Consider the following 26,797-nt stretch of genomic DNA (forward strand, 5'->3'; position numbering starts at 1 on the left):
ATCTACTTTGGTAGTGGTACTTCTTTACACCAGCAGACACAGCGATCTTAATTTCAGAATGCCACATACAACTACAATGGCTTCAGTGGTCACAAGCTTAGAGATCACTTTAATTCACTGATACCAACTCACATTCACCTTAGGGAAACACGACATCTCCAAACAGGTAAAATAGATGCCAAAGAATGACCCTATAAAGATGGACTGGTATAAACTGTCTGACGAAGAATTCAAAATAGCTATTTTAAGAAAGCTAAAATGTCTACAACAAAGATCACAAATTTATCATAGAAAAAACAACAAAAACAGAAATCCTGAAGCTAAAAAATGCAACTAATAAAATGGAAACACAAAGGAAAACCACATTTGGTGGAACTAGTTAAGCAAATAAATAAGTAAATTTAAAGACAGGTTATTTGAAAATAGAGAAGGAAAAAACAAAAAGCAAGAGGAAAGCTTATAGGATTTATTGGGAAACAAGTATGAGATACTGGCATTTAGGAAGGAACCGAAAAAGTTAATGAAGAGGTATTTAAAGAAATCAATAGCAAAAAACCTTCTCAAACTTAAGAGAAAGATACAGGTATCCACTCTTTAATTTTTTAAAAAATTATTTTATTGGTCCATTGGTTGTCCAGGAAAGCTTCTGAAGTTCATTATGTTAATTTTAGTTTCATAACATTGTGGTCAGTAAATATACTTGATGTGAAATCAGTCTTATCAACATTTGTTAAGTTTAACTTATCTGTGGCTTAACATATAATCAGTTGAGAAGAATGTATATCAAAATGCCACTGGATGGAATGTTTTATAAATGTCTATTAAGGTTTATTTGGTCTGTACTTCACTTTAAATTTAGCGTCCCCTTGTTTATCTCAGCACATGTGAACCTGCAGTTAAACTTCTGCAGCACACTTTAATTATACTGATCCCAAAAAAGAGTAAAAGAAAGAATATACTTTATGATTTACTTATTAACACAAACAAAATCATCAAAAACTAAAATATATTATAATTTGTAATAAAAAGATGACAATTAAAATTCTTTAAAAAATTTATTTATATTTAACATTAAATTTAACATCTAATGAGATACTGAGCTTGACATTTTTTAGAATATCTTCTTTGCAAACTTGAATGCTGGAAAGTTATACTCTTAAATCTTCTTCCAAGGATTCTAGCTGTTGATCAATTTTTATTTATTATTCACTGCCTGCTTCACCCAAATAGTGATGCTGATAATGAAAGTTATTTCCATTGCTTCTTTTGTAATATTTGAAAATTCACCCTTGAGAGATAACCGCAAGGTTGTAATATCTGTTATTGGGTATTTAAATCACAATCTTCTGTTATTTTTTAGTTTTGTTTACTCTTTCTCTTCTGTAAATTTAAGTTTGCTGACATGCACTCACCCAATCCAGAGAGGTTCTGTTGAGTATTTTGCAAAATTTGGATACAATACATCTTAAGTTTAAAAAATTTGTTTAAGAGGATTGTATCCAGTTTATATCTTCATTGGTTCAAGTATTCTACTGCATATTCTTTTAATTCTTTTCTTCCATGGCCGTAATTTTTCTCTGAAAGCATTAATTTTATCTACAGATGTGAGAATATTTTCATGACTTCCCTGTATGCTCTTAGTAAAGAATATTCAAATGCTGAAATAAATCTGCAAGAAATGCAAACTTTATTACACCAAACCTCATCTCAAAGTAAGTCTCCTAATTTAGAATACTTTATTTTTATAAAGGCTGATACTTCCTTAAATTCGTAACATTTGATAGTACTCTTCCAGGAAATAACCATCTGACTTCTTTCTGTATTAAGAGCTGCATATGAGAATCATCCACTGAGGAACAAAATTCTGCAAATAATCTTGATTACAATGGGCTGCTTTTTACATAATTAATTGTTTTAATAGTGTAATCTAGGACCTTTTGTAATTCAGACACTATTTTTTTTTTTTTTTTGAGACAGAGTCTCACTATGTTGCCCTTGGTAGAGTGTCCTGATGTCACAGCTCACAGCAACCTCAAACTCCTGGGCTTAAGTGATTCTTTTGCCTCCCAAGTAGCTGGAGCTACACATGCCCGCCACAACACCTGGCTATTTTTTGGTTGCAGTTGTCATTGTTGTTTAGCAGGCTGAGGCCAGGGTAGAACATGCCGGCTTCAATGTATATGGCTGCTGCCCTACTCACTGAGCTATGGACACCGAGCCAGACACTAATTAATTTTGACAATAGCACTCCTTTGTGTAGAAAATGGGCATGTAAAAATAATCTTTGGGTTCTCTCTTTGTGTAAGTTAACAAATCCTTTAAACGTCTGGACATTTAGATGGGTTCTATTCGAACAAATACTTAATGCAGGCATGTCATGACAAGTTATCAGAATTAAAATAACTGTTAATCAAATTGAAAATATCTTGGGCCCTTTGCTATTCTGTGGAGTGTTGGCAAAATTAAAAGAAAAAAATTGTTGGGTGGCGCCTGTGGCTCAAAAGAGTAGGACAACCGCCCCATATATCAGAGGTAGTGCGTTCAAACTGGCCCCAGCCTAAAAAACAAAAACAAAAACATAAAAACTGCAAATAAAAAACAAAAAGAAAAAATTGTTTTATGACTTCTTCTTTATAGACAAATCTACTGAATGGTAAAACTTAGGGTTTACCACTGATACCAGTAGAGTCCTCCAACTGAAGTGCAAACATTTTTATTTCTTTGAGGTGAAATTGTACTTGAAATTTTGTCTTTTCAGATAAATCCTTAACACACTGACAAACTATATTATCTGAAAGCAGAATCTGAAACATTTTCTTTTTGTGTTCTTCTCCAAACCTCATTTTTATAATTACACAGCAGGCCAGGAAAATAACAAATTCTGCAATTGTACGAGATTTCATTTTCCTAGCTACAATTTCTGCAATTGTGAATCTGTAACTGTGTACCTTGCTTCCTGTGCTTTATCTGATATTGCTGCATATGTGGCCCCTATTTTTGCTTATTTAATATTACTGAGTACAAATTGTTTGAAATATTACACCAGGTTTTCAGATAAGTGAGAATATTTGGATTATAAATGTCTCTTTAATTTGCTAAAACCATACCTTCATTTGCTAATGTTTCATCACATTATGCATTTGGGATGTGATGGATTTCTTTTATTATACATGAAAATTTATGATAAATAATCTTCATTATACTGACAAGTAACTGTTTTTAATTTAGTTCCCAATGTACTGAATTAAGCAGTATTTGATGCACTCCCATTATCTTCTAATTTTTATTCAATAAAAGCTTGTCCATGTTAATTGAATGCTATGTAATAAAAATAAAAAAAGTCGAATAAAAAATAATAGAAGTAAAAAGAAATAAGTAAACAGCTCATACTTTTAAAAAAGAAATATAGGTATTAATTAATCACTCTTGGAAAATTTTCACAACTAGCATTTGCAAGGTAATTGTGTCCAAATACATCATTATTTCAAATCTAGCTAGAACTGTATAGGATGTTGTACAAGCTACACACCTCCTTACTACTCTAGGCACAATGAGAGATTGTTAAGTCATCTGTACTAGTATGAATCTAACAGAAACACAATTACATGCCGAAGGAATCCTTGCATATTATCACATAAAATCAACTGACTGTGATGGGGTGAGAAGACTCAAAGGACTGTCTTGTTAACAAATAGTGTGGGAAAACTGATTACCCACAACAAAAAGAATGAGAAGATTTTAAAAAATTAACTACAATACATTACCATGTGTGAACCCAAGCAATGCTTTCAGTAGGCAATTCTAAGCCATCAAAAAGCACAGGATACTAAGTCCGATTAACTTGGTGGAGATGAGGGGTTCCCCAAACACCCAACTATGTCTCAAGGACATGCTAAAACTTGCTGAGCCTTCTCTATTGCCTCATTTAAGGGTCTGGGATGTTTCATATGTAATCTTTCTTCCGTCTCTCCTTTATTCAGGGTCCAGCTTACAGTGTACTCTAATAGTTCACCCAGCATTTCCCAGCTCTTCCACTGTCTATTTCATCACTCAATAAGGCTCTCACATTTAAAAAAACTCCTACAATACAAAAACAAAAACCCAATTTAAAAATAGGCAAATAACATTTCTACAAAGATATGCATATGCAATATATGCATTATAAGCACATAAAAAGATGCTCAATATACAATCATTACAGAAATGCAAATCAAGACCACTTTATATTCATACTCATTAGGATAGTACTACCCCCAAAAGGAAAAAACAAAAAGTGGCGTTGTGCACTGATGGCTGGCATGTAAAATGGTATACTTGCTACCAGAAACCGTATGGTGGTTTCTCAGAAAATTACACCAAGAATTATCATATAGGCAGCTCAGTGGATAGGGCGCAAGCCACATACACTGCGGCTTGCAAGTTCGAGCCTGGCTTGGCCCTCCTGAACAACAAGGACAACTACAACCAAAAAAATACCTGGGCATTGTGGCAGGTTCCTGTAGTCTCAGCTATTCAGGTGGCTGAGGCAAAAGAATCGATTAAGCCCAAGAGTTTGAGACTGCTGTGCGCTGTGATGCCACAGCACGCTACCAAGGGCAACCTAGTGAGATTGTCTCAAAAAAATAAAAATAAAAAAGAGAATTATCATATAATCCAGCAATTCCTTTCCAGGCTCACAGAACTGAAAGTAAGGACGCAAAATGATGCTTGTAGGTCAACATTCATAAAAGTAGCCAAAAGGTATAACTATCAACAGATGAACAAAATATATTACGTACAAAAGAATATTAGTCTTAGAAAGGAATGAAATTCTAACATACGTAACTTTGAAGACATTATGCTAAGTGAAATAAGCCAGACGAAACAGCAAGCAAATTCTGTAAAGTTCCATTTAAATGAGGCATGCATAATAGGCAAATTCATACACACAGAAAGAGGAACTGGGTTTTTCAGGGACTTATAGCAGGGGAATATGGGGGGTGCTGTTGTCTTAACAGGTACAGTTCATGTTTGAAATGACTAAGTTATGCAAAAGGTTAATGATGATGAATGCACAACATTATGAATGTACGCATACTCAAAACCACTAATACAATTAAAAATAGTTAAAATGATAAATTTTATGTTTTGATATTAACTTTAAGAAAAAGCAATAAAAAGCAAAAAACATAATTAAAAGAGGCAAAGGGCCCAAGCAGGTATTTCCCTAATTAAGGCATTATAAATGGTCAATGTACACATGAATAGATGTTCAATGTCACTTACTAGTCATCAGGGAAACACAAACACAAGACCAGTTTAAACCCATTAAAACAACCATAATCACAAAAGAGTGTAACAAGTGTTCATGAGCATGTATTACCGGTCATACTGAAAAACAGCTTGGACTTTCCTAAACAGTTAAACACAGGTACCATATAACCCAGAAATTGAAATTTTAGATAAGGTACTCAAAAAATTACAAAGGCCAGGTGCCATGGCTCACATCTGTAATCCTAGCATTCTGGGAGGCAGAGGTGGGTGGATTGCCTCAACTCACGGGTTTAAGACCAGACTGAGCAAGACCCAGAGTGAGACCCCATCTCTAAAAATAGCTGGTGTTATTGCCTGTAGTACCAGCTACATGAGCGGCTGAGGCAAAAGAATCTCTTCAGCCCAAGAGTTTGAGGTTGAGTTCAGCTGTGATGCCATGGCACTCTACCGAGGGCAACATAGTGAGACTCTGTCTCAAAAAAAAAAAAAAAAAAAAAAATTAGAAACAGAGGTTTAAACAAAAACATGTACAAGAGTTTCACAGCAGCACTACTCACTATAGATAATAGTGGCAATAACCCAAATGTCAGTCACAAAATATACAGATAAAGAAAATGTGATATATTGGTGAACAGAGTATTAGTCCATCATAAAATAGAATGAAGTACTGACACATGGTACAGCATGGATGAAATTAAAAAAATAAGCTAAGTTTTAAAAGCCAGAAACAAAAGGCCACATGTTACACAATTCTATTCATATGAAATACACACACTGGCTAACTTAACAGAAGTAGAGGTAAATCTGTCCAGCCACTGTGAAAGGTAAATATGAGAGTGAATTGCTTTATAGATACAAGTTTCTGTTTTGAGGAATGAAAACTTCTGAACTACACTGGTGATGTTGTACACCAGTTTAAAAACACTAAATTCTATACTTTAAAATGGTAAAGATGGTAACATATTTAAGCATTTATTTTCATCACAATAAAGAAAAAACTGTTCAATATTTCAAATGCAAACAGCCAACACTGATAAAGAAATTCTTAGAGACATGAACCTGGTCAACACTGGAAAAAAAAGAACTTCTGAAAAATTGTTCTAGGTAAATAATAAATTACACATACATCATGTAGTGACCAGTAAGGAGATTTCATTAGTATTCTTTTAAAAATCTTCCTCCCAAGAAAAAAAACCTACCCCCGAAGCCAAAGACCAATGGTTTGTTTCACTATTGAATTCCACAAAATGTTTTATGAAGTTAGTGTTAACTCTCTGAAACTCTTCCAAAAACTGGAAGAGGAAAGGTCACTTAATTCATTCTGTGAGGGCAACATATCTTGATAGCAAAACCTGAAAAAAAAAAAAAAAAACACTCAAAAAATAACAGACGTAATAGTCAATACCTCTTATGAAGCAAATAGCCTCAACAAAATATTAGGAAATCAAATTCAACATGTTAAAAAGTCATATAGTCTGATCAAATAGAATTTATTTCTGAAACATAAGGATAGTTCAATGTGTGAAAATCAAGGTAATATAGTCACATTAATAATATAAAGAGAGAAAAACACTTATTCATCTTAACTGATGCAGAAGAAAGTATGTGACTAAATCCAACACCTTTTTATAATAAAAACTATCAACCTACTATGAATGGAAGGAAACTTCCTCAACATAATGAAAGCTATATATAAAAACTGACAGATACATTATGACCAATGGTAAAATCAGAAACAAGTTTAAGTTATTCACTCTTGCCACTTATATTCAACAAAGTACAGAAGTCCTAGCCAGAGCAATAGAGCAAGAAAACCAATGAAAAGCATAAAAATTGAAAACAACTAAAATCATTTTTGTAGGGTGGCTCCTGTGGCTCAAAGGGGTAGGGTGGCCCCATATACTGGAAGTGGAGGGTTCAAACCCAGCCCCAGCCAAACACTGCAAAAAAAAAAAATTAAAAAGTAAAAAAATAAGAATAAACTATTTTTGTAGAAAACATAACTTTGTATGTAAAAAAAAAACAAACCTAAAATTACATTAAAATACTTGTTGGAATAAACAATTTCAGCAAAATTACATTGATACAAAATAAACACACAAAATCAGTTTTATTTTATTTGCTAACAATGAAAAACACAAAATGAAACAAGTCCATTTATAAGAATATCAAAAAGAATGAGGTATTTAGGAATAAAATTAATCATGGAGGTGAAAAAAGCATCAAATGGCTGCTGAATGAAATTAAAGGCATAAAATAAAAATACAGTGTTTGTTTATGGAAAACATAATATTAACACATTAGTACCACCAAAATCATCTATCAATTTAGTGCAATCTCATTCAAAATTCCAAGGACACTCTTGGCAGAAATAGAAACACCATGCTAAAGTTGATAGAAGGCTCAAGGACCCCGCACAGCTAAAACTATACTGAAAAAAACCCAAGTTAAATGTCTCAAACATTCTGATTTGTATCTTAACTACAAACAAATAGTAATCAAAATGTTGTGATACTGGCATAATGACAGAGATATAAATCAATGAAATAGACAAGAGATCTCAGAAATAAACCTTCACATGTATGGTCAAAAGATTTCTGACAAGGATGTCATGACACTTGGAAAAAAATGAGGTTAGTATCGTTAATAAATAAGAAAGAAAAAATTAGACATCTATAAGCAAAACATAAAGATAGGCCCATATATAAATATATATTTGTGTATGTGTATATGTATATATATGTATACATATGTGTACATATACATATATACACACACACACATAGTATTAATATAAATTAATACTAAGTGACAAAGATTAAGGGAATTGAAAGTCTAACTACATCAAAGATCTAATTTTAAGGGTCAAAATTATAATACTTATGGAAGAAAACAAAGGAAATTTCGTAATAATGGATATGGCAATGACATCTTGAATTTAACATGAAAAACAAATAAATTGTACCTTATCAAAATTTAGAATTTTTATACTTCAAAGGACACTTTTAGCAAAGTGAAAAGACAACCCCTACAAAGGGGAAAAATTTCTTTAATTCGTGTATCTGACAAGTGATTGATCTTTAGAATAAATAAATAACTTCTATAACTCAACAATAACACAACATGATTAATAAGTGGACAAAGAACTGAACAGATATTCCTCAAAGATGACACACAAAATAAAGACCATATGAGATTCATATCTTACGCATTTAAATCATTACTATCAAAAAACAAAATACGTGTTAAGCAAAAATACAGAAAAAACTGGAACCCCTCAATATTTATGGTGAAAAGATTAATGCTGCAGCTGCTATCTGTTGTGCAAAAACAGTATAGTTGTTCATCAATTAACTGAACACAGAATGAAGGTTATGATTCACCCATTCCACTCTGATTATAGACCCAAAAGAGTGGAAGCAAAGTTTCACAGAGATTTTCACATATCCACAATAACCAAAGGCAAAAATAGCCCAAACGTCTATTAACAGATGAATAACATGTTGCAGATATATAACTGATTATCATTCATCTTTCAAAACGAATTCTGACATATGCTAAAATAAAACCAGACTGTATAAAAGAAGAAAATAGAAGGAGGGAGGGGTGTGGAAAGAAAGAGCAGAGAGAGGGAAGGTGGGAGGGGAGTGGGACCTTGGTGTGTGCTACACCTTTTGAGGGCAAGACACGATTGCAAGAGGGACTTTGCCTAAAAATGCAATGGTTTATTGTACCCTCAATGAATCCCCAACAATATAAAAAAAAAAAAAAAGAAGAAGAAAATAGACAACTTCACTGAAATCAAGACTTTATTCTGTTAACATCCCTAGAACTACAAAAGACAGCCAAAAGGTAACAGAAAAATACTTGCAAATTACAAATATTACTTAGAATGTAAAAAGAATTCTTAAATGAAAGGTACTAAAACCAATTATTAAAAATGGACACTTGAATAGACAAAAGACATCATTAGTAATGAGAAATGCAAATTAAGACTATAATGAAATAGCACTACAATATGTTAAAACGATTAAAATGATAAATAGATACCAACTACTGGCAAGAATGCAGAACTAGAATATACATACACTATGATGAGAATATAAAATGATACAGCCACTCCTGAAAATGGTTTGACTAAATATATATATATAAAAAAAAAGCTAAACATATACTTAAAGATTATCACTCAGTACAATCTAATGAAATGAGAATATATTCACAGCCAGGCATGGTAGCTCACACCTGTAATCCTAGCAAGCAAGTAGGTAGCTTGAGCCCAGGAAGACCAGCCTGAGCAAGAGCAAGACCCTGTCTATCCTAAAAATAAAAAAAACTTAGCTGCAAATTGTGGCAGATGCCTGGTAAGTCCTAGCTGTTTGGGAAGGTAAGACAGGAGGATTGCTTGAGCCAAGAGACTGAGGTTGCTGTGAGCTATGACACCACAACACACTATCCAGAGCAATAGGAATTACAGTCTCAAAAGAGAGGAAAAAAAAAATGATAGCAACGTTCACACAAATATTCAATAAAGGAATGTTTACAGAAGCTCTATTCAAATTTATCAAAAATTAGAAATTCAGAGAGAGAATTCAAGATGGCAGCGAGTAACAGCTTACCTGCAACAGGGCACGGGGAGTCTGGGGAGATAAGACTCTAAGCATCTCTGGCTGGTGGGATCTGCCTATAATCATTCCTTTGAAGATAAAGAGAGTCAGCAAGGGACTTCTGGACCCCAAGAGGAAGACAAAAACAGTTAAAAACTGGCAAGTGGTTGCGTGTGTCTGATTGACCTAATCCGCCTGCAGCCTTAAGTACAAGCAGCAGTGAGACTGCAAACTGGAAAGGCCTTACCTGTGAACTATTCTGGTGTTTTTGGACTTGGCACTCAGTTGAACTGCCTTGGGGAGAGCTTGAGCAGGAGTGCTGAGAACTTTGGGCATTGTCTAGGGCCCCAGACTGAGCCACTGAGCCAGACGGAGCTAATAGTGTTGGGCTGTGGGCCGCAGGGAGCCATTGTGAGAGAACTGCCCTGGCAAGCTCTGCCCTAAAGGTCGCAGAGAAAGGATCGGGTGGGAGCTAGTAACCTAGTGACTGAGCAGCCTAAAGCCTGGGGACTGAGCTGCCTTACAACCTTAACACTCAGGGACAGAATGAGACTGGTTTTGGCACTGGAGCCTTGGGCTATTGCCCTGGGTAGAGTGCCCTGGCGTCAAAACTCACAGCAACCTCAAACTCCTGGGCTTGGCGCTGCCCAGACCTCCATAAGAGCTGCGCCAGGACCCCCAACCTGCGACCTGCTCCCACCAGGCCTCCGCATGCCCTGACCAGGAACCATGGGAGCTGCGCAACCCAGCGTTCTCCCTCCTGTACCCTCCCTGCCTCCACACCAGCTCACTCGTCTGGCCAGGGACTCTAGTAGCCTTGTGCCCTCCGGAGGCCTTCCTGCCTCTGTGCAGAGCCCTTCTCCTGGCCAGAGACTGCTGAAGCCTTGGGCCCTCTGTGCCAAAGTCACTGGGGGCCAGGGACTCCCAGAACCATGCACACCACCTCCTGCCCTGTTGCTGGATCCAAATGTGTCACACTATGGAGCTGCTTCCACAACCAGAACTCCCTCGCTGGGGCAGCACCAGAGGACTACACAGGGTCACTCCCTACAAAGATCCAGCAACAATAGAGTGATCCAACTGGGGTCTAATCTTGCAGAGACACCTCCTCACCTCTGCACCTCCTCACCATCCGGCCAGAGGCAACGGTGAAAAACAATCATGAAGCGAAATCAACTGAAAAACTCTGGCAATATGAATTATCAGAATAGATCAACTCCCCCAAGAATCAATGGGGCAGATATAGCACAAAATCCCATGCACAAACAAATAGCTGAGATGAACTTGAATTCAGAATCTGGATAGCAAATAATATCGAATTAGAATTCCAAGCAGTAACACAAAAGATATCTCAAGAATTCAACGAATTCAAAGACCAAATGACCAAAGATTTTACCACATCAAGACAAGAAGTTGCAGCCCTCAAAGATCTAAGAAACACAATAAATCCCTCAGTAACAGAATGAAGCAAGCAGAAGAAAGGATTTCTGACATTGAAGACAAAGTTTTTCGAACACTCCCAAACTCTCAAAGAGGAAGAGAAATGGAGGGGAAAAACAGCTCTCAAGAGAGCTCTGGGATAATTCGAAGAAAACCAGTATTCATTGGATCCCTGAAAGCAACAAATTGGCTTTATAAGGCACAGTCTCTTCTCCATGAGATTATGAAGAACCTTCCAGACATGCCAAGAGATTCTGAAATTCAGATAAGCAGTTTCAGAACTCCAGCACGACTCAACCCAAATAAGAAATGCCCCAGACACATCATAATCAATTTCACTAAAGTTAGTATGAAGGAGAAAATTCTGAAAGCAGACAGATGAAAGAAAACCATCACCTACAAGGGCAAGAATATTAGAATAATGGCAGATCTCTCTGCTGAAAACTTTAAAGCTAGAAGAGGATGGTCACTGACTTTTAATCTCCTAAAACAAAATAACTTTCAACCCAGGAACCGGGCACCCAGATAAACTGAGTTTCATTTATGACAGAGAAATTCAATACTTTAATGACATTCACATGTTGAAGAAATTTGCCATAACTAAACCAGCTCTCCAGGATATTCTCAGACCTATACTCCATAAAGACCAGCGTAATCCTTCACCATAAAAGTAAACCCACCCAGAAAATTTTGATCAAAATCCAACTACCGAGGGACTTTACCTAACAATTGCAATCAGTGTAACCTTGCTTATTGTACCCTCAATGAATCCCCAACAATTAAAAAAAAAAAAATGAAGTCCCATTTGTTTATTTTTGTTGTTGTTGCAATTGCCATGGCGGTCTGCTTCATGAAGTCTTTCCCCAGGCCAATATTTTCCAGTGTTTTTCCTATGCTTTCTTGGAGGATTTTTATTGTTTCATGCCTTAAATTTAAGTCCTTTATCCATCTTGAATCCATTTTTGTGAGTGGGGAAAGGTGTGGGTCCAGTTTCAGTCTTTTACATGTAGACATCCAGTTCTCCCAACACCATTTATTGAATAGGGAGTCTTTCCCCGAAGATATGTTCTTTTTTGGTTTATCGAAGATTAGGTGGTTGTAAGATGTTAGTTTCATTTCTTGGTTTTCAATTCGATTCCAAGTGTCTATGTCTCTGTTTTTGTGCCAGTACGATGCTGTCTTGAGCACTATGGCTTTGTAGTACAGACTAAAATCTGGTATGCTGATGCCCCCAGCTTTATTTTTGTTACAGAGAACTGCCTTAGCTATACGGGGTTTTTTCCGGTTCCATACAAAACGCAGAATCATTTTTTCCAAATCTTGGAAGTACGATGTTGGTAATTTGATAGGAATGGCATTGAATAGGTAGATTGCTTTGGGAAGTATAGACATTTTAACAATGTTGATTCTTCCCCTTCTCTAAAGATGACAGACGAATGGCTAACAAACACATGAAAAAATGTTCATCATCTCTATATATTAGAGAAATGCAAATCAAAACAACCCTGAGATATCATCTAACCCCAGTGAGAATGGCCCACATCACAAAATCTCAAAACTGCAGATGCTGGCGTGGATGTGGAGAGAAGGGAACACTTTTACACTGCTGGTGGGACTGCAAACTAGTACAACCTTTTTGGAAGGAAGTCTGGAGAAACCTCAAAGCACTCAAGCTAGACCTCCCATTTGATCCTGCAATCCCATTACTGGGCATGTACCCAGAAGGAAAAAAATCCTTTTATCATAAGGACACTTGTACTAGACTGTTTATTGCAGCTCAATTTACAATTGCCAAAATGTGGAAATAGCCTAAATGCCCACCAACCCAGGAATGGATTAACGAGCTGTGGTATATGTACACCATAGAATACTATTCAGCCATTTAAAAAAATGGAGACTTTACATCCTTCGTATTAACCTGGATGGATGTGGAAGACATTATTCTTAGTAAAGCATCACAAGAATGGAGAAGCATGAATCCTAGGTACTCAATTTTGATATGAGGACAATTAATGACAATTAAGGTTATGAGGGGGGGAAGCAGAAAGAGGGACGGAGGGAGGGGGGTGGGGCCTTGGTGTGTGTCACACTTTATAGAGGCTAGACATGATTGCAAGAGGGACTTTACCTAACAATTGCAATCAGAGTAACCTGGCTTATTGTACCCTCAATGAATCCCCAACAATAAAAAATAAATAAAATTAAAAAAAAAAAGAAATCCAACTACCACAGTCGCAAAAGGATTAAAAATGTCCACCCAACTCTCGAAAGGCTTATCAATACTCTCAATTAAAGTGAATGGTTTAAATTGTCCTCTAAAGAGGCACAGGTTGGCTGACTGGATACAAAAACTCAAGCCAGATATCTGCTGCATACAAGAATCGCATCATACATTAAAAGACAAATAATGGACTCAAGGCGAAGAGATGGTCATCTATACTCCAGGCAAATGGAAAGCAGAAAAAAAGCAGGCATTGCAATCCTCTTTGCAGACGCAACAGGCTTTAAACCAACCAAAATAAGGAAGGATAAAGATGGATACTTCATATTTGTTAAAGGTAATACTCAATATGATGACATTTCAATTATTAAAATTCAGGCACCCAACCAGAACACACCTCAATTTATAAGCGAAACTCTACCAGACATGAGCAACTTGATTTCCTCCAGTTCCATAGTAGTTGGTGATTTTAACACCCCTTTAGCAGCACTGGATAGATCCTCCAAAAAGAAGTTCAGCAAAGAAATATTAGATTTAAACTTAACGATTCAACATCCGGACGTAACAGACATCTACAGAACATTTCATCCCAACAAAACTGAATACACATTCCTCTCATCAGCCCATGGAGCTACTGAAAAATAGATCACATCCTAGGCCACAAATGTAACCTCAGCAAATTAAAAAAAATACAACTTATTCCTTGCATCTTCTCAGACCATCATGGAATAAAAGTTGAACTCAATAACAACAGGAATCTGTACAGATGGGTTATAGAGAAGATTCAGAAGAAGATCACCAAATTTTTGGAACAAAACAACAATCAAGACAAGAATTACCAGAACTTCTGGGATACTGCAAAGGCATTCCTAAGAGGGAAATTTATAGCACTGCAAGCCTTCCTCAAGAAAATGGAAAGTGATGAAGTTAATAACTTAATGGAACATCTCAAGCAAAAGGAGAAGGAAGAACGTGCCAACCCCAGAAGCAGCCGAAGAAAAGAAATAACTAAAATCAGAGCAGAATTAAATGAAATTGAAAACAAAAGAATTATACAACAAATCAATAAATCCAAAAGTTGGTTTTTTGAAAAGATCAATAAAATAGATAAACCTTTGGTCAACCTAACCAGGAAAAAAAGAGTAAAATCTCTAATTCCAACAATCAGAAATGGTAATGATGAAATAACAACAGACCCCTCAGAAATTCAAAAAATCCTTAACGAATAGTATAAGAAACTCTAACTCTCAGAAATATGAAAATCTGAAAGAAATCAACCAACACCTGGAAGTAAGCCACCAACAAAGACTTAGCCAGAATGAAGTGGAAATGTTGAACAGGCCTATATCAAGTTCTGAAATAGCATCAACTATACAAAATCTCCCTAAAAAGAAAATCCCAGGACCAGATTGCTTTATGTCAGAATTCTACCAAACCTTTAAAGAAGAACTAGTACCAATATTGCTAAACCTCTTCCAAAATATAGTAAAAGAAGAAATATTACCCAACACGTTCTACAAAGCAAACATCACCTTGGTCCTTAAACCAGGAAAAGACCCAACAAGAAAAGAAAATTATAGATCAATATCACTAATGAATATTGATGCTAAAATACTCAATAAGATCCTAACAAACAGAATCCAACAACACATCAAAAAAATTGTACCCCAAGACCAAGTGGGATTTATCCCAAGGTCTCAAGGCTGGTTCAATATATGTAAATCTATAAATGTAATTCAGCACATAAACTAACTCAAAAATAAGGATCATATGATTTTTTTCAATTGATGCAGAAAAGGCTTTTGATAATATCCAGCATCCCTTCATGATCAGAACATTTATGAAAATGGGTATAGAAAGGACATTTCTTAAAACTACAGCAAAGCCACAGCCAATATCGTATTGAATGGAGTTAAATTGAAATCATTTCCACTTAGATCAGGAACCAGGCAAGGTTGCCCATTGTCTCCAGGGCTCCTTAACATTGTCATGGAAGTTTTAGTCATTGCAATTAGGAAAGAAAAGGCGATCAAGGGTATCCACATAGGGTCAGAAGAGATCAAACTTTCACTCTTTGCAGATGATATGACTGTATATTTGGAAAACACTAGGGATTCTACTACAAAACTTTTAGAAGTGATCAAGGAATATAGCAATGTCTCCGGCTACAAAATCAACACCCATAAATCTGTAGCCTTAATATATACCAACAATAACCAAACCGAAAAAACAGCCATGAACTCCGTTCCTTTCTCAGTAGTGCCAAAGAAGATGAAATATTTGGGAGTACACCTAACAAAGGACGTGAAAGATCTCTACAAAGAGAACTATGAAACTTTAAGAACAGAAATAGCTGAAGACGTTAACAAATGGAAAAACATACCATGCTCATGGCTGGGAAGAATCAACATAGTTAAAATGTCTATACTACCCAAAGCAATATATAATTTTAATGCGGTTCCTATTAAAGCTCCATTGACATATTTTAAAGATCTTGAAAAAATAATACTTCGTTTTATATGGAACCAGAAAAAACCTCAAATAGCCAAAACATTACTCAGCAATAAAAACAAGGCAGGCAGAAATCACGCTACCAGACCTGAGACTGTACTGTAATCCATAGTGATGAAAACAGCATGGTACTGGCACAAAAACAGAGAAGTAAATGTCTGGAACAGAATAGAGAACCAAGAGATGAATCCAGCTACTTACCGTTATTTATCTTTGACAAGCCGATTAAAAACATTCAGTGGGGAAAAGATTCCCTAGTTAACAAACAGTGCTGGGTGAACTGGCTGGCAACCTGTGGAAGATTGAAACTGGACCCACACCTTTCACCATTAACTAAGATAGAGTCTCACTAGATCAAAGATTTAAACGTAAGACATGAAACTATAAAAATACTTGAAAGTGCAGGGAAAACTCTTGAAGGAATCGGCCTGGGTGAATATTTTATGAGGAGGACTCCCCAGGCAATTGAAGCAGTATCAAAAATACACTACTGGGACCTGATCAAACTAAAAAGCTTCTGCACAGCCAAGAACATAGTAAGTAAAGCAAACAGACAGCCCTCCAAATGGGAGAAAATATTTGCAGGTTATACCTCTGATAAAGGTCTAATAACCAGAATCCACAGAGAACCCAAACATATTATCAAGAAAAGAACGCATGATCCCATCTCAGGGTGGGCAAGGGACTTGAAGAGAAACTTCTCTAAAGAAGACAGACGCACCATCTACAAACGCATGAAAAAAAGCTCATCCTCCTTAACCATCAGAGAAATGCAAATCAAAACTACTTTGAGATATTACCTAACCCTAGTAAGAGTAGCCAAAACAAAATCCCAAATCCAGAGATGTTGGCGTGGATGTGGAGAAAAGGGGCACACTTCTACACTGTTAGTGGGAATGCAAACTAATATGTTCCTTCTGGAAGGATGTTTGGAGAATACTTAGAGACCTAAAAATAGACTTGCCATTCAATCCTATAATTCCTTTACTAGGTTTATACCCAGAAGACCAAAAATCACAAGATAACAAAGACATCTGTACCAGAATGTTTATTGCAGTCCAATTCATAATTGCTAAGTCATGGAAGAAGCTCAAGTGCCCACTGACCCACAAATGGACTAGCAAATTGTGGTACATGTATACCATGGAATATTATGCAGCCTTAAAGAAAGATGGAGACTTTACCTCTTTCATGTTTACATGGATGGAGCTGGAACATATTCTTCTTAGCAAAGCATCTCAGGAATGGAAGAAAAAGTATCCAATGTACTCAGCCCTACTATGAAGCTAAATTATAGCTTTCACATGAAGGCTATAACCCAACTACAGCACAAGACTATGAGGAAAGGGCCAAGGAAGGGGAAAGGAGGGGAGAGGTTAGAGTGGAAGGAGAGTAATGGGTGGGGCCACACCTAAGGTGCATCTTAGAATGGGTACAGGCGAAACTTACTAAATGCAGAATACAAATGTCTACATACAATAACTAAGAAAATGCCATGAAGGCTTCGGTGAACAGTTTGATGAGAATATTTCAGGTTGTACATGAAAACAGCACATTGTACCCCTTGATTGCAATAATGTACACAGCTATGATGTAACAATTTACAAAAAATGAGATATAACTCATATCATAAAAATTCCCCCATCTAAAAAAAAATTAGAAATCCAAATGTCATTCAATGTGTATAAACTGTAGTAAACTGAAAACAAATTCTACTGCTTCCAATCCATGTATGTATTACTATCTCCTCTCACCTGAGCTAGCAACAGCATCTGACAACTTCCAATGCTGCATTTCAAAAATAATATAATTCTTGATTAATTTACAGTTCTGGCTTGCAGAATATAATCTATTCTTCCAATTTATCTAGCTATATTCTGTGCTTAGTATGTCAGCCAGTCTTCCTTGGTTTATTATCATTTGTATGCTGATAACTTCCAAATTTATATTAAGTATATCTAGCATGAAGACTTCCTTTAAAAACTGGCCTGGTTAACAAACTTGCTCCCTCAAATGCTCATTTATACATCAAAAAGATATTTCTAAATATCAAAAATATGTCCCCCAAATTGTAGTCTTCTGTTTAATTTCTTATCCTACTCAAGCAAACTTGAGGTGTTAGTTGGTGCTATCACATTTACCTCTCACGTTATTTCCATGCACCTTGAAACTTATATACTTTCATAGTTAGTTAGTTCATAACTAACTCCAATCAGGGTCAGTGTTAATTTGGGATTCCAATTCTAGAGACAAACCAGAGTGAGACGATTCCTTATTTACCACCCAAATTAAAAATAAGAAAGAACCATAAAAATCTCATTTTTACTGGATAAAATCTTGAGGCCTTCCATTTGAAACAATTTGTTTTAATCTTGGACAAAGCAATATATTTCATGTTCTTAATTAGTTAATATTAATTTTCCATAGGCCTTCAGGTAATAATAAAAAAACACCTCAGTACATTACAATGTCTTTGAGACCGATAGTTTTACAAAATTTATTGGCTCCTGATTTGACTTTACTAGTGGGAGACTAGGGTGTTACTTGTAAGAAATATTCCAGACAACCAGAACCTAAGTATCAATTGATAACTTTAGATTAGTTTTAAAAAGTAGTTTATTTGGTGCTTTTTAGAGACCCATTAAATATAGTTTGGTTATATACAATTATTTTAGAAGCACTACTGACAAAGATTCTTTGCCCAAACTTGAGCAAGGCTTTTCAACTTTTTTCTAGGCACACTGGACTTTTCCCTATAAAATCCAGTTTTAACAAAGAACCTCATAGAATTAGTTTAGCAAGAATTCTTTGATAAATCGTCATCCTCCTTATCTGATTAAAATTCTTCACACATGACACTGACATCTGATCACCACAACCTTCCTTTAGCCAGAACTGCCCAAGACTTGTAATTTCTATCTGCCAACTGTCATACTTGTTGGCTGCAAAACCTTACTTCACCCTATTGTATTTGGAATGGCATCCAGTTCCTCATGGTATCTCTTTTCCCAAACTGAAACAGTTGCTAATAAAACAGGCCTTCACCATTTTAACTTCTGAGGCTCTGATTTTAAACCAGCAAAAGAAATCAGAGAAGAGAAAAAAAAGTTGCTAAATATATGCTCTAGGAACTTGACATAATTATATTAATCTGCAGTATTATCAAACAATACAGTTTCAAAAACTTTAGGGTTATAACTTTAATGTACACAACTTCAATCTTCAGCCATCTAACATTATAGTTAGATGTTCAGAGAAAGTACAAAGTAGCTTAAGATGCTAAATAAAAGATCATTTTATTATTTCATTTTTTTATTAAATCTTAACTATGTACATTATGGAGTGATGGTTATGTTAAAAGTTTATTTTAACCACATGTCAACTTCTTTTAAAATAAGAGAAAGTAAGACTGAAACTAAGACTGATGTCTGACAAGTTAATTACAAAGAAATAGCAAGAGAAAAATAAAAACATGAAAGAAAAGTTAAGGAACACATTGAAGAAACCAGAATAAAAAGGTCCAGCTAATAGGAGTTTAAGGAGATGATAATTAAAGAAGTTGTTATTTTCTACAAAGGGTGAAAACAGAATTCTCAAATTTGTAAAGTCCTATGAATTCCTAGAGATTAAATAAAACAGTAACAATTCATGTATCAAGAAAATTTACAAATGGCAGAACAAGGAGATCTCATAGCAGCCAGACAGTAAAAACTGATTATACTCCTCCAAATTAATGTGAGATTTTGAACTAAAACACACTGTTAGTGTACTGAGAAAATAAATATGTAACTACCAAACCAAGTTGTATGTACTCAAATTATCTTTTGTGAAGAATAGAAAATATATTAATTTAACAAAAAAATGGAAAGAATTAAGAAGAAAAAGAGAAAAATGACATATAATTTCTAAAGCATTTACTTCAGAAAAAAGGAAAACGGCCTATGGAAAAGGTCTCAGTAAGAGGAAAAACGAAAAATACATGGAAGGACCTGAAAACATAAACAAAAATAACACCCATTTTATTGAAGAGAAGAATTTAAGAATATGCACAAAAGCTTTACAAGTCACAAGGGACCAGAACAGACTATTTGCAATCTAAAATTAGTATAGAGATAGAAAAATAAATAAGTAAATTTAAATTTACATTATATTTCAAAAGAAAGTATTAAACATAGCACATATTTACATAGTTGCCAAACTAAGAAGTGATTAAGAATGGAATGGTAAGAGTAGCGCACATCACAAAATCCCAAAACAACAAATGTTGGTGTGGATGTGGAGAAAAGGGAACACTTCTGCACTGCTGGTGGGAATGCAAGCTAGTACGTTAATTTTGGAAGGAAGTTTGGAGAACACTCAAGGATCTAAATGTAGACCTGCCATTTGATCCTACAATTCCTCTTCTAGGTGTATATCCAAAGGACCAAAAATCATTTGGCAATAAAGATATCTGCACCAGATTGTTCACTGCAGCTCAATTCATAATTGCCAAGTCACGGAAGAAGCCCAAGTGCCCATCAACCCTTGAATGGATTAATAAATTGTGGTATATGTATACCATGGAGTATTATGCAGCAGTATATGTTTACATGGATGGAACTGGAAAATATTCTTAGTAAAGTTCCTCAGGAATGGTAAAAAAGGTATCCAATGTACTCAGTACTACTGTGAAACCAATACTCTGGTTTCTCTTCAAATTGCATAAATCTTTCACCTTTTACTACTGTGAAACCAACTTATAATAACTTACACTCACACATGAAAAATGAAACACAACTTTAGGCTATGATGAAGGAGGGAAGAGGAGGGTGAGGGTTGGGGAGAGCGTGAGAAGGATAGTAAAGGATAGTAGGGGGATCACACTATGGAGCACATTGCAAATACAAGTTGGTTCTATCATTAGAACACACATGTCCTAATGCTATAATGAGATGAAAGCTATGCTGATTAGTATGATGTAACCACTCCAATTTGTACAAATAATCAACACAATGAAATGGGCATAAATGTATTTATGATCTATGTACAAAAGACTTAATAAAAAAAATAAATTGCACCTGTAGGTGCAGGGTGGAGTAGGGAGCCAGCCAGCGTCAGCCCCAAATACTGGAGGCGGCCTTGAACAAAAAAAAAAAAAAGAAAAGAAAAAATAAATAAATAAAAATATTTGGAGAGGTTGTTTGAAAGGTGGGGAAAAAAAAAAAAAGAAATGGTAGGGTTGCTCAATGGGTAAGGCACCAGCCCCATATGCCAAAGGTGGTGGGTTCAAACTCAGCCCTGGCCAAACTGCAACCAAAAAATAGCTGGGTGTTATGGTGGGCACCTGTAGTTCCAGCTACTCGGGAGGCTGAGGCAAGAGAATTGCCTAAGCCCAGGAGTTGGAGGTTGCTGTGAGCTATGTAATGCCAGGGCACTCTACCAAGGGCAAAAAAGTGAGACTCTGTCTCTACAAAAAAGGAAAAAAAAATGGAATGGGAGACAAATGCAGAAAAAGAAAACAGAAAAAGAAAGTAGAAACCAAGTTCAATATAAGGTAATGAAAATGTATGCAAATCATGAATGACCATAATAAATGAAAACTGTTCATTGAAAAGTTAAAAGCTCAACTGGATTTTTTAAAATTTCAACTTTATATTAGTTACAAATTATACATCTAATGCCAAAATACACAGAAAGACATAAAAACTAGATCTAGAATCTAAAAGAATCTAACAGAACCAGGATTCAACAGCAGGGAAGAGACCACACAAGTATGTTTGTTTTATAAGTTACAAAGGTGATTATTAAGTGGTAGAGAGGTTACTACTCAAAAATATACAGCATATATTCCTATTTCTATCTATATACAAATACCTACTTATGCACAATATATTTTTAAAAGCCAGGGCTTCTATAATAGTTGAATAGATAATACACACCACATACTCTTAAAGGCCTACAAACAGAATAATCTAATGAAAAGTAACTGGTCTAATCAATGAAATTCAAAGTAAAGTAGCAATGAAACAGTTCATATCTACAGATTTAGTAGATTGACAATACAAAGCCCATTCACATAAAGTTTGTGAACATATGAATGAACAGCACTGCAACTAATTTTGAGTGTAACTTGATATATTCCCTTTTTGAAATAATTTGAATAAAAGTAATCTTTCAGTTTCATTTCAAGTCTATAATCCAGAAATTCTTGCTTCAGAAGACATATTAAACAATGTCTTCATGCTTTTAGGAACAAACACTAGAAGCAACCCAACAGAAGAAAAAAATGACAATATAATCTCAGAATGAAATTTTATATAATAGCAAAAACCAGATGAATTAAAACTGTAAGCAATAGTATAGATGAATTTTCAAAATCTAACACAGACTGAGAAAAGCAAGTCAGAAGCACATACAACACATTATTTATGAAGCTCAAGAGTTAATGAAGAAGACATCAGCTTTTAGGTTCAAAAATTGGTTTGTAGGTATAATTTAATACTATACCACACAAGAAATTTTTTTGTGATTTCAAAATTTATTTTATTAATTTCAAAGAAAAAAGAAAGAAAAAATAGAAGTACACCAAAATGTTACCAATTGATGACATTATAGGTGATTTCTCTCCCATTTCCTCATTTATTATTTTTTATCTTCCTTAATTAGTATGTAACACTTATATATTAAGAAAACTAAGGAAAATATCTGTAAGAAAGACTTAATTGCTATTATATATCACTTAATGTAATTTTGAGAAAATATGTAATTAGGTAATTTTACCATTTTGTGAACATGACGGAGTTCTTATACAAATGTAGATGGTACAGCTTACTGAATACCCAAGCTCTTATAATATAGCCTATTATATGTCACTGTACTAATTATAGGCAAGTGCAACACAATGTTAAGTATTTGTCTATCTAAAAGTATCTAAAATAGAAAAAGATATTGTAACAATATAGCATTATGACCTTATGGGACCACTGCTGTGTATCTGAGCTGCTACTGAACCAAAATGTCATTATGTGGTACGTGACTATAAATAATAGCACTTAGACAGACATTGACTATCTCGATCAGCAAATAGTATACATACATAAAAACTGAGTGAAGCCTTCCAGTCACCTCTGTTAGCTAACTACCTTCTCAAACCACTACCTTTGTTTTCTAGATCAACCCTCTCATGAAACCAATGTATAAAAAAGCCAAATAGTAACTCTTTTGGTTCTGGCCAAAATGATTAACAACAGTTGTAACAGAAAAAATTCCTCAATGTTCAAATAATATGTAGGGATGGTTGCTTTTTACCCAAATAAAGTTACTTCAGCCATTCTATTCTTTTGCTTTTCACTCAGGGAAAATTTTCTAATGTGATCAGACTATGGAACATCTATGTGGGTTTCTTTGACTAATAAAAAGAAATCATTTTGTATTCAAGGATGGAAATTTTCTATATTATATTCTATGTGTTCTATGTGAATACAAACAGGTAAATTAATAATGGTACTTCTTGAGGCCCATCTGGTTTTTTCAAATAATAAATATAAATAAACTGCTCACAGTGCTTGTTTTTCTACCTTTCTACGACATAAAAGGTAGTTAACTTCCAATATTTACATTTAGCAAAAAATAGAACACTGTATTTCCTCAAGATATTATACTGTTCCTTGTAACTATCCCCATCAGAAATTTAGGGAGAAAAAGTGGTCGTTAAGATGACTGTCCAAATCGCAAATCGCATTGCCATGCCTTGAAGTGAAAAGAATAGTTTGTGGGAGAACTCACAAGAACAGGTAACTTTATAAGCCAAAATGACCTTCCTTACTTATACTGTTAAACAGAAATTACCAATTTACCTTCTCCTCAGGGGACAGATTCCATTTGCCATTGCTCACAGGAAAGCCACTGCCAAACTCCTTGGAATGAATATCAGCTCCATACTCAACTGTCACATCCTCCTCAATACTGCTGACCAGCCTCCAGAATTCCTTTTCCACAAGTTCTGTAGGTACCATCTGTGAAAGAAGGAAAGATTATCACAGCCCACTATACTTAGTACTTCAGACTCATGTCTCCACGAGAACTAAGAACAGACCCCCAAATGCCTATGATTCTAACCCTCTGTCACATACATGTACAGGCATGTTGAAGTAGTCAGCCTTGAAGGAATCAGCCATCTCACCAAAACTCTGCAATGTATACTCCTGGGTAGCCTGCTCAAAGCCAAAAGCTTCAGGGGGCCGCTTGCATTCCTGAAATAAATATATACAGACATAAGTGTATGTACACATACATACATATACACACACATATATATAGGTATGAATGTATACATATGTATGGTTGCAAAGAAGCAGTTAAAAAACCCAAAGGAAGACCCAAGGGAAGAGAAATTTTTCACATGGTACTCAGTAACTTATGCTGTAACTCCATCTTTTCTTATGTTTCCAGGTATGATAGTTCTTTAATATACAGAAATGCTGAGAATGCCCAGGTTATAAACAAAATAGGTTCTGTAGGTTTGTTCTTAAGTTCAAGTTTTATGTAAGTTAAATAGGCACATTTACCTGTTTCCTGTAATAGCATCCATTCTTAAGTGTTAGTTGTACATTAGTCAGACATTTTAAACTCAGGATTGCCTAAATATTAAACACGTATCATAGGGAGGATATGGGAGGAAGAAGGATATTTGGGGGGACTTTACCTAATATGCATAGTGCAATGGTACATTTCAAAACTATTAAGAAATGAGTATAATTGTGATGGATGTGTTAGTTCAATGTAAGCATTTCACATTGTGTATTGAAGTAGTACCCTGAACCCCATAAATGCATCAATGTACAAAGTTATGATTTAATTAAAAAAATATATATATATATGTATATATATATCCTTATCTTTTCTTCTATTTTTCATGTCTTGCGGTCCCTTATCTCTAGTTTCCTAAAGCTTCTACCATTTACAGCTAGTCTATCTAAATACTCTTATTTATTAGCTCACAGATATCTAATCAAAGTTTTACAAAAGTGTTAACTTGGAAAAGGCAGAAATTATTATCTCCTGTAGTTCCCCTTAAATTTTGTAAGTGGGCATAGTAGAGAAAATTACCAAGTACCAAAATACAGTTAAACATTCATGATGGACAGGCCTTACCGCCAAGATACACCTTGGGCATCTCCAAAACCCTTTGGGGATTTCAGGAAGCGGTGGCAATAGACAGAAGATATGGTAATTGTCATCACAGCCATCACATAGCAGAAGCTTATCATCTTCATCCCCTCGGGAGCATATTCGGCAAAGATATGATTCAGTCTACCAAAAAAAGTAAAAATATAAGCTGTTTGTTCTATAATAGCTTATTGCAGCTCTCTAGACCCTTCATTTTGAATGCCCATCATTAATTCAATGACTATGCAATGTTTTACTCAGAAGTTCATTATCCAGCAGAAAACATGGTAAGACATCATTAAAAAATAATACAACATGTAAATAAATCAAACACGTTTATGGTGCTCTAAAAGAAATAAAGTAAACTTTTCATAAAAGGTTCAGTCGTTTAAGCCAAAATCATCAAACTACACAGACCAGCATGGACCATGTAGGGAATTTTACATAATTAAAAATTTTAGCTGGCACAGTGGCTCATGCCTGTACTCCCAGCACTCTGGGAGCCCAAAGCAGGTAGATCGCCTGATCATGAGTTGAAGACCAGCCTGAACAATAGCCCTAACCTTGACCTCTGTCTCTAGGAATAGCTGGTTGTTGTGGCAGGCCCGTTGTCCCAGCTACTGGGGAGGGTGAGGCAAGAGAACTGCTTGAGTCCAAGAGTCTGACATTGCTGTGAGTTATGACTCCATGGCACTCTACCAGGGGTAATGAAGTGACACTTTTATTATATAAATAATAAAAATTTAAATGGTACAGATGGAAAGTTGAAGATAAAAGGCCAAATAACTAAATATCCAGTTACACCTATTCTTATAGTGAAAAATAATTTCATGCTAGATAATAAATTAGTCAGCCACGAAGTAATAAGTCATAAAAACAGAAAAATTAAGGAAACACTAAAGAATTTGATTCTTACATACTACTGAAAAAAATAGTATTAGTTATCAGTTAAAAAAGAATACAAGACAGATCCACATTTTGAAAAGATTACATGTGATGAGTAAGATGGGTTATAGTGAAAGATTCCTAAAGTAAAATGATCAATAAAAAGTGGATCAAGGTAATTCAGAGAGCAGGAGAAAAATATTTGCTAAATGTATGGAAGCACATATGTATTTTTAGATACTTATATACATACACACAATCTGTGCATACATGTGAATACCTCATAACTCAGAACATTTACAAATAAAGTCCAATAGAATTATAAACAAAAGCCTTCATAAAAATAAAAATATCTTAACACACAAAAAGTGCTCAATATAACGAAATCATAAACCAAGCGTATGTTAAAAAATAAAATAAATACAACTATACATATTCCAGAATGCCTAAGATGAAAACAAAAACTGTCAATTCAGTTGCAAGCATATGTAACAATTGCACTGTTAGCCAAAACTAACTGGAATGTATTATAACTTATAATCATTCTTGAAAGCAATCTAATAATTAATTCTGAAAATATTCACATCTTCAGTCACAAAAAGTTCCAGTCCTACTTAAATTGCAACAGAAAAGTCTACATATGGTACGCAAGGGCATACATTTTAATATTCACAGTGGCATTATTGGTAATAGCCTTAAACTGTTTACCAAAAATGCATGAATAAGCAATTTA

At 35.1% G+C, this 26,797-nt stretch overlaps 1 protein-coding gene across 5 annotated transcripts in view; it reads right to left on the minus strand.

Annotated features, from left to right (window-relative positions):
- The window catches only part of LOC128579115 (lysine-specific demethylase 5D), a 57,799-nt gene that overhangs the window by 19,972 nt on the left and 11,030 nt on the right, over positions 1-26,797 (minus strand). For all 5 annotated transcript variants that reach the window (XM_053581376.1, XM_053581375.1, XM_053581374.1 and 2 more), the window contains 3 exons: positions 25,165-25,323; positions 24,144-24,263; positions 23,868-24,026 (listed from right to left, as the gene is read on the minus strand). In XM_053581376.1, coding sequence (XP_053437351.1) covers positions 23,868-24,026; positions 24,144-24,263; positions 25,165-25,323 — 438 coding nt within the window. The remainder of the gene's footprint in view (positions 1-23,867; positions 24,027-24,143; positions 24,264-25,164; positions 25,324-26,797) is intronic.

The sequence above is a fragment of the Nycticebus coucang genome, chromosome Y (assembly GCF_027406575.1).
Source record: "Nycticebus coucang isolate mNycCou1 chromosome Y, mNycCou1.pri, whole genome shotgun sequence".
In the NCBI taxonomy this organism is placed as follows: Eukaryota; Metazoa; Chordata; class Mammalia; order Primates; family Lorisidae; genus Nycticebus; species Nycticebus coucang.